At 38.1% G+C, this 9,376-nt stretch overlaps 1 protein-coding gene across 1 annotated transcript; it reads right to left on the bottom strand.

Annotated features, from left to right (window-relative positions):
* Nucleotides 1-586: 586 nt before the first annotated feature.
* Nucleotides 587-3,674, bottom strand: LOC107045544. Its single transcript, XM_015267847.1, has 3 exons — nt 3,558-3,674; nt 2,320-2,533; nt 587-831 (listed from the first exon to the last, which is right to left on the bottom strand). Exons 1-3 carry the CDS (start codon nt 3,672-3,674, stop codon nt 587-589), a joined length of 576 nt encoding a protein of 191 aa, XP_015123333.1.
* Between the last annotated feature and the right edge of the window lie 5,702 nt (nt 3,675-9,376).

The raw sequence follows: 9,376 nt of genomic DNA, 5'->3' as shown, positions 1-9,376 counted from the left end.
GGCCATAAAAAAATGCCTCCACACGTATGTGTAGATCGATTCAGGGGTCAATTCTGAGTCGATCTATGACTATGAATTTGGACCCCACTTTTCCACCCCGAACTACCCCTATCCAATATGGCCGACGAGGCCATAAAAAAATGTCTCCACACGTATGTGTAGATCGATTCAGGGGGCAATTCTGAGTCGATCTATGACTATGAATTTGGACCCCACTTTTCCACCCCCAACTACCCCTATCCAATATGACCGACATGGTCATAAAAAAATGTCTCCCCACGTATGTGCAGATCGATTTAGGGCTCAATACTGAGTCGATTTCTAACCATTAATTTTCACGTGTTTCCACCCTCAACTACCCTTTTCGAAGGTGACTGATACGGTCATAACAAAATGTCGTTACACATTATAATTCCTAGATACTTTCAATTGAGGTGTGCTTTACTTGACTAGCTAGACGCTATGGGCAAACCGACCTCCTGAGATAAATACCATATTAACCTTTTTTCGGGAGAGCATGCTGTATTTTCAATGAGAGTAAAACGCAAATCACTATTCATAATCAGTCTTTTTATTCTCATGTTTATTAATGTCTTTTTCGGTCATTTTTAAGACCATCTGATACCCACGACTTCAATACTCCCGGTTCATTCAGTCTTTCCGTGAAATTTTTTCTCCGTTCGTTCGGTGTTTCCTCAGCGGAGCTCGTCAGTTTATCCTGCTGCACATTTCTATTTTTCACTGCGATGTTTTCCCCATGCTGCACAATATACGTAACCGGTTTCCGGGAGCAGCCGGCGTCGACCTTCTTCAGCACTAGTCTGCTAATCTCTAAAATCAATGGAAAAATTGAAAATATAGTTATTGATCACACATCTTTATATACCGTGCTAATCTGTTATGCCCCCCGTCAACTTCATAGAGAAAATCTCAAAATGAGACTTCAAACGATGAATCAGCCCTGTACCCCACTCTTTTCGTACTGTTCATTATTTTTCGAAAAATTCAAAGCAATACCAAGGGAATTCAGCTTTCGAAGGTATTCGATTTTGTACTGTACCACCGAAAAAGGAATGAAAACGAAATATAGATCTTCATAAGCTCCCTTTGCACCCCAGGAAGAAGAAACGAGTCAAATTTCAGGAGGAGTTCGTCTAGCCTTAGTCCACGATATCGCCACCGGCCTAGTTAACAATAATTTCCTTCGGCTTGACACATTCACACGCCTTGTGTCGTGGAACATCGACGGTGCCCATGAACTTTGGGAGCATAGAAATTTCTTGAAACAATTCGATTTAATCGTAACACAAAACACTCACCTGCAGAAGAAAAACGAGGAAAAGGTACTGAGGAATTTCAGGTGGGCAACGCAGCCGGCTGTTAGGACAAGCTGGAGGGGGAAATCTATTCGCCGTGAGAATATCCTGCAGCAATACTCTCGATGTACCAGAATGCGACTGTGGAAGACGGATAAAGGGACTTCAATCTCCAGAGGGAAAAACATGGGAAAATATCCCAATCTACAACAACAACATAACTCAACTGACCATAGGCAATTGGAATGAGCACATTGGGGCTAGTCAATGCCAGAGTGATCTGCTGTAAGAAATGAGTTTCTACTATGAGAGGCACTCAGATAATTCGGGGCAGAATGGAGAAGGGGAAGCACTGCTGGAATTGCAAGCACTGAATGAATTACTTATATTGAACCGAGAAATTGAGGGTGATAGCCTGGAGAGATTCAGATTCCTGGTCGGATCTTTATCTGTCCTGAACTTCGCCGTCATCAGCGCAGCCGATGCCTCTAAGGTGGTGCAGGAGCTGGCGGTTATAGCACTACTGTTTCTTACTACCTGCCACTCTGTTTACGAGTGAATCTACTCCAAACCAGGAAATCCCCCCTCCGGGAATGAACCAGAGGAGACTGGGATGCCAAAGGAGCGATTGCTCTGGGATATAGCGAAAGAAAAAAGCTACTAAGAAGCTATAGATAAAAGACTCTCAGAGTTTGACATTTTTCAGAGCAGTTTTATATCGCACCTGAACATCGTTAAAATCAACCTTTCATTTCCTTTATGTTCCCTTCAATGTCGGAAGGGGGCGGGGGCAAGCATTGTCGAACAAATGAAAACTTTTGTCATGAACAACTACTTCAAATTGTCGTATAACATTTTCCGACAAGTACAACAAGAACGCAAAATTTGATGATGGTATGGAAATATTTAACTGAGCCACCTGTCGAAAGATGATTAAAAATTTCTTACCAAGACACTCGATATCATTATTAAACTATTCCAATATCGCAGTAGTAATACTTACTCCTTACGTCCTTTAGTAGTGACGTCATTGCATTTTTGTCCTTGGTATCTATGTTCCGAAATTTAGCCGTGCTGCGTTCGTGGACCTGCATGAGGGCCAAGGCTAAATTTTTTACCATTGCTGGTAGCATAGCTGCCTCACATGCTCTTTCAAAATATTTAGGATCGAGGTTGAATGAGCGTTTCTTGTCGCCATTTCCTATTGTTATAATCACCTGTGAATCCAAAGAAATATTAAATTGTCTCTCCTCAAAAGAAGGTATTCATTTTTTTTTTGATAGAAACTACTGTTCCTAAGTTCGGAATAGGAGTATTGTATTTGGGCTATCTTACATTCCCGATTTATTAGCTGTCATCGACGTATTATGCTGACGAAAAATGTGGAAATGAAATTTCAGACTTTGTCCGCGCATGTATGTCTATGCGACAACGTTTTTCGTTAGTTGTAAAGGTTTTCTGCCTCAAATAAAACCATTGCTTTAGTCGGTTTTTAACGGTAACTAGAACCATAGTAATTTGACGGTGACTCTGCAAATTTGTTTGAAGTATTTTCAATCACCTGGCCAAGAAATCATTTCAAATTTTCAGTGTGTAAAATTTGTTCACTCTTTAAAAGATTTGGATCTCGCAGGTACCTTTTAATTTAAGTTTTCGAATACAAAACTATACATACATACACACATTACAGGATAATTTTAGGTCTGAATGCAACAGATATTTATATATTTTCTCTTACGGATTTTCCTCGCTAGCATTATTTTATTGTTACATTACTCTCTGACTCAATCGCACCTGTCCATTGCCATTGTAAGTTATTTGTCAACCTATCCCCCCCCGCATTTATTAAGCTTAGCTACTTAATTAATTCGGACAGAGCTTTCTTTTGTTTTTGGCGTTCAAATAAATGTATTTTTTGTATTGGTGCACCTATTGCTGTTACAAGGTTGTACCTTTAGAAACAGAATGAAAATAAATAAATATTCTTCAATGCAACAGATACCAAGTCCAAATTATTATTACAGTAATTGTTTTAGTTACAATAGCAATTAGTTGTTAGTTGTTAGTTGTTAGTTGTTTTAGTAACTCTTGAAATACGTATAATAGGAGTAGTATTGGGAACAGCAGTAGAAAACGTCAGGTATTAATAGTCTGAATAGAGGTATCAAATATGGAATATGAGTAGTGGTATCATACTACTTACGATCATTAAAAGAATTCATGAATCACATTCGAACTCACCACATCCTTAGAGCGATCCTCTGTGCGAGTTGATGATTTCTCCGCCTTCAGTGATTCCATTTCGCGATACATTCGTTGGAAGTCCTTCTCTAGCTTCTCAATTCTTTGGGAACACATGCATTCTGAGGCCTTATATGTCAATGAGGTGGAAAAAAATGAGTTGGTAAATGCTGGGTGTCACATTAGAAAGAGCACAAACAAAAAGAAAAAAGTGACGCATCCATCCTGAAATTTCATCGGGACACGCAGGAGCGTATCGGACAAGTATTCATTTTAAATTATGTAATAATCATTTGCATTATCGACATTCTCACTTGCCGTGGTTTGGAAACTCATCTTTTCCAGCGTACCAACAAGTGCTCATCGATCAATTTAAAAGAAATTTTCGCTTACGTGAACAATTATGTTGAGAAGACGCGTCAAGTACCGTTGGTCCTGACTTATTTTTTGAACTTTTTTTTGTTAAAACAACAAAATTCTAACCTCTCGGGAATTAACGGAAACTGAAGGTAGCGATATTTACAAATCACATGAGTTTGAAATTGCCGTCTTGTATCAAACAATATTTTACATCACGCTGTGCGAAAAAGTGACTTTTAAAACACACTGTAGAGAAAAAAAGTTGTTTCCACGCATTACGATTAAAACATTCGTTCGATACTGGTGGAATCAAGGATAATACCAAGAATTTCACAGCAATATTTGGTAAAAGCAGAGAAGTAAAATGGCATATATTTGGAGGCAAGATTTACGTAAATATTTAAACCATGAGAAATGCTGAAATGCCATCGAGAAAATAGTGAAATGATACATTAGTGATAACAGTTTACTATAGAAATTTTATATGGATACGCCAGTTTTTTCAATATAGTTTTTGAATACATTTTTAATTATTTCTGTCATGGTAAGTTCTTCTATACTTACATGAGTTAATGTGGCCGGCGGACCCTGGCATGCATATGTCGGTGGAGAGAGCGCTCGGAAAGAATCAGGGGGTGACATGGCCAGCTCTTCTGAAGATTGGTCTGACATAAGCCCAGACAGCGCTTCAGGAGAATCTGAGAGGCACGTGGGTGGATTATCAGAGGGAGACGTGGGTAGGGCTGCGGAATCCTTGTTTTTAGTTGAGACTGAAGCTTGGTGCGATGATTCACTACGAATGTCAGATGAGCCCTCTGATTCCTCGATTCTTTCACGCTGATTCTATTTAATAATAGAGTTTCTAGTCAAGAATTTTATTTAAAAAATCGCAATCTTCGAGCTGTAAAGTCTCAAAATTCAATCTGGAATTACTTAATCAGTAATAATCAACTAATTGGTGGCTTAATTGACTGATTAGTTAGTTAACACTCCGATAGTCGCGCTATGAGCGCGGCGCCGCGTTTTTTTATATTTTTGTGATAAAATCTCACAAATGCGTCTGAAAAAGCTGAAAAAATGGGACATTCTACTTTCAACTGTCTACAATGCTTATATGTTATCATTTTTTCAAAATTTCATTTCCACCGTTAAAAAAATAATTTTTAATGAATGGCGGACCCCGAAATCGGGCGCCGTGCTCACGGCGAGACCGAACTCGTAGGTAAAATTTTGCGGGTGACGTTGCCGCTTCAGTGCGAGTAGTGGTCAATTGGTGGGAGTGAGCTGATCGGCAGCTAGGTGGGGAGTAGCGGCGGATAAGTTGATGTTATTATTTTTATTTTCAGACACTGAAATGTCCAACTACCATGAATTTATCAATAAAAATTTTTAATTCCTCAAATGCCCATTTGTTTTCCAACAAGGATTATGAGTAAAAAAATAATCTATTTGAATGTGAAATCCCGTATATTGAGTGAGGTTAGGTGTCAACTAGAAATTGCCAACGTAAACGGTAATCATTTTGCAACTCAATGTTTGTCTTGAGCGCGCGAAAGCAGGCTGCGAGAGCGTGGCAACGCCGCTCTCCGAAAAGCATTGCGGCACAGCACCTACGGCGCGACCAGCCAAGTGTTAATGATATAAATAATCAACTCATTCTTTATCAGCTCTTGGAAATGAATGAACATGGACCAACTTTCCCAAATTAACTGACGAATTATTTTATTTTCAAGATGCATGCAAGAAAAGGACATGGAAGGAAATTTTTTTTTTAACTTTAGGATTTATACGGTACCTGTGCGTCATCAAGGATTTTACTGAGCGTTTCGCTGCATCGATGCATTGCAATTGGCTTCCAATGAGCGATTTTCCCCTAAAAAATAAAAACGGTTATAAGGAAATTTTAACAACGTGCTTGATCAGACTGTTGTTCGACAAGCACATGTGTCGTCGCATTAGCTAGAGTGTGAGTGTTTTCAGGATGTACAGCATATTCACGCTGTGATTCTGTCGAAGCCGTCAACTCGAGGCTAGATGCATTCAGTGCGGCGAATTCTGACCTCATGGTGCCAACTTAGGTACTTAGACGGTTGCATTTTCTTTGTTTTCTCCGGATGATTTCTGCAAAAATACAATAATTGTTAGTACACCAGTTTAAATAACGAGGTGTCCATTTTACCCCACCCTCCCCTATAGCTGCCATCAAGTGCAGATCAGATTATACTGATTATTTGACCAAAATTGAATTATTTTTGAAATAAAAATTATTTTTTCAATTATTGTCATTTGTTATTGAAAACAAAAATTGAAAATTATTGTCAAGTAGGGGAGGGGGCGGTGTAAAATAGAGCCCCCACTAGAAATATATTTTTTCATGTGCTGGAGTATTTCGTTTGAATTACAAAAAACAATTCATCTGCGTTTCGTGCAAATAATGTTGAATTGATCTCGAGAAATACACGTTCATTATTATTCAACAATTAAAGAGGTGAAAAAATTCCATACATGAAGCATTCTTTGTCAAGTGGGCCATCCATTTCCTTCATATCGCCAAATTATTTCCATTTTTCTCTTAAGCAATTATCATATTTTTTGGAATTTTCTAAATTTTTTCAGATTTTTGGGATTGACAAATGCGTAGGTGTGAATAATTCGACTTTCTTTCTGATTTCACATCTTTAAGGATTTTATGGCGTGGACTCGGGATGAAAAAAAAGCAGCCAATTTTATGAAATTTTTTCCACATATTAATTGATTCATTTAGACACCCCTTGCAAGATTTCAAGAGCCCTACGAGAAAGACATCAATAAAAATTAATTCTAAAGTTGCTACTTATACATGGAGTTAGAGGGAGTGTCGATAACTGATGCATTTTCCCTACATTATCCAACAGTCGGCAATGTGGAAAAAATACTGAATTTATTGATCACCCAATCAATCTCGTGTATAAGTAGCAACTTTAGACTTAATTTTTGTTGATGTCTTTCTCGTGGGGCTCTTGAAATCTTGCAAGGGGTGTCTAAGTGGATCAATTAATATGTGGAAAAAATTTCATAAAATTGGCTGCTTTTTTTTTATCCCGAGTCCACGCCATAATATCCTTAAAGATACGTGAAATCAGAAAGAAAGTCGAATTATTCACACCTACGCACTTGTCAATCCCAAAATCTGAAAAAATTTAGAAAATTCCAAAAAAATATGATAATTGCTTAAGAGAAAAATGGAAATAATTTGGCGACATGAAGGAAATGGATGGCCCACTTGACAAAGAATACCTCACATAAAAAAAATTGAGACTCTAATTAACATTTCGAATTATTTGCAATTCCATAAAAATTCCTTCAGCAATAATCTTTATTGTATATTTTTTCCTGATTGATTGATTATGAATTTAAAAAAAAGGGAGGTCTATTGTATCGTCTTCATCGCTAAAAAAATAGCGACACATTTTACCCACAAGGTCCATTTTACCCGCCCCTCCCCTATATGTCTGTTAATTAGTAAAAAAACAATCGATTACCTCCTGTTCATGATGTTCTTCCGCATTGTTATTGTTTTCTTCCACTCGTTTCTTCTTTCTGTCTGCTTCATCTTCTTTTGCCCTCCACATTACACCACCCGGGCGTAACCTCTTAAAATCTTCTATTTGTGACATTCTGTCCCTGACTCGAGTAATCGAATGATTATCCTTTTGTGCCACTACACTCCTTGCACTACAGTCCTCACTACTCTCTGTGGAACTTGACGGGAGAGGGACAAAATCGGTGTATTTGGCCGGTTTTGTTATGACTCGCGAGGAGGGTAGTCTGGAGAGACGATCCATCCTTCTGGGACGAAGTCAGCGGCGCAACTGAGTCTCGAGCGTTCGTAGAAATATACTACAGACGAAGATACGTTTATAAACAAAGCCCTAAAAAAGGAAATAATTGCCGATAATTTGACGTTAAACCATCAGCAGTTTAGCGTCAAGTTATCGGCAATCATTTCCTTTTTTAGGGCTGTATTTATAAACATATTGTTTTAGTCGTTTGTAGTATATTTCTTTGAATGCTCGAGAGTCTGTTGCGCCGCTGACTTCGTACCAGAAGGATGGATTATTTCTCCAGACTACCCTCCTCGCGCATCATAACAAAATCGGAGAATATACTCGTTTGGACCAGTTGCCAATGTCCCTTTTTTTTCCTTTATTGCCAATGTCACATTGCAATTGGAATGTGAATCGCTAGCAATGTGAATCGGTGAAAAGCTGTATCGGAGATAAAACAAACGATCGATGGTTTCATCCGTAGAATGAAACGTATAGTGTCCCAGACAGAAAAATTCGATAATCTATCCGCAAAAAGAACGGCAATTTGCGGATAAATTGTGGCAAATCATGTATCAGACATGCTATTTGGGATACTATTGAATCTTTGTGCTCCCACTATGCTGATACTAGTATATTATGAGTCGAGTTTTTTACAACAAAATAGCCCCCTTAAATTGCCGCAAATTTATTTTTAGAAAAAAAATAACTCACATGCGCATGCCACGTCCCCAAGATACGATTGAAAATCGGCCGGTTGAATTCAGTCTGTCTCCAGTACTAAACCAATTAAGACGTGTCTTCATTTTATTCCAAGTATTTAGTTTAATTCAAAGGGCTCTACTCAGTTTATTCAAGAAATAGTCTCCTAATTGGAAAAATTACGGCTGACTTGCTGTAAGTATAAATTTTAAGTCGTAAATTAGTTGAATTATAATGATATACTATAGGGGAGGGGAGGGTAAGATGGATGTGTGGATGAAATGGACTCTCCTTTTTCTTTCTTTTAATTCATAATTTATCAATTACGGAAAAATATACAATAGAGATTATTGCTGAAGGTCAATTTTTGTTATGCATGAAAGAATCTAGCCAATTAAGTATGGTGAACCTGCCGCCGGGGAATTGCAGGCGCGAATTTTTTGATATATTTAGGACCAAAAAAGAATTTATTGCAATAAATGCACTTAATATCTTCCTCCCCATCTTCATTTTGAGTTTTCTTCTTTTTGGTTGGATTTTTGGGTTTATCTTTTAACTCGTGGCCAAATTTTTGTGATATTCATGAGAGGTCTTCCCGCGAAGGCGTTCCTTCCGTAAATTCATTGGATTTTTTTACGGGTGTAAGCGATAACTTTTCGAAAAAAAATTTAGGAAAAAAAAATTCCCAGTGAGGGGGGGGGGAGATACATTTTATTCAGAATATCCGATAAATCTTCATAGTCGAGATGCGCCACGAGGATTTGGGTTATAGTTTTTGGTGTTGAGTGTCAACTTTCCGAGTAACATGGATTGTTGAAAAAGGGCTTTGTCCTTAGGGGGTCCATTTTACCGCCCCTCCCCTAATTAGATTTGGTCATTCCTTAGAATAAATATGCGTTGGAAAATTAACTGAATTTTTACAAATTGTGTCGTAATATGTGAAATTCATGT

This window comes from Diachasma alloeum, unplaced genomic scaffold (genome assembly GCF_001412515.2).
Source record: "Diachasma alloeum isolate Michigan unplaced genomic scaffold, Dall2.0 Dall_scaffold_00988, whole genome shotgun sequence".
Taxonomy (NCBI): Eukaryota; Metazoa; Arthropoda; class Insecta; order Hymenoptera; family Braconidae; genus Diachasma; species Diachasma alloeum.
The sequence above is the reverse complement of the archived record's forward strand: the minus strand, read 5'-3'. Positions and strand labels throughout refer to the sequence as shown.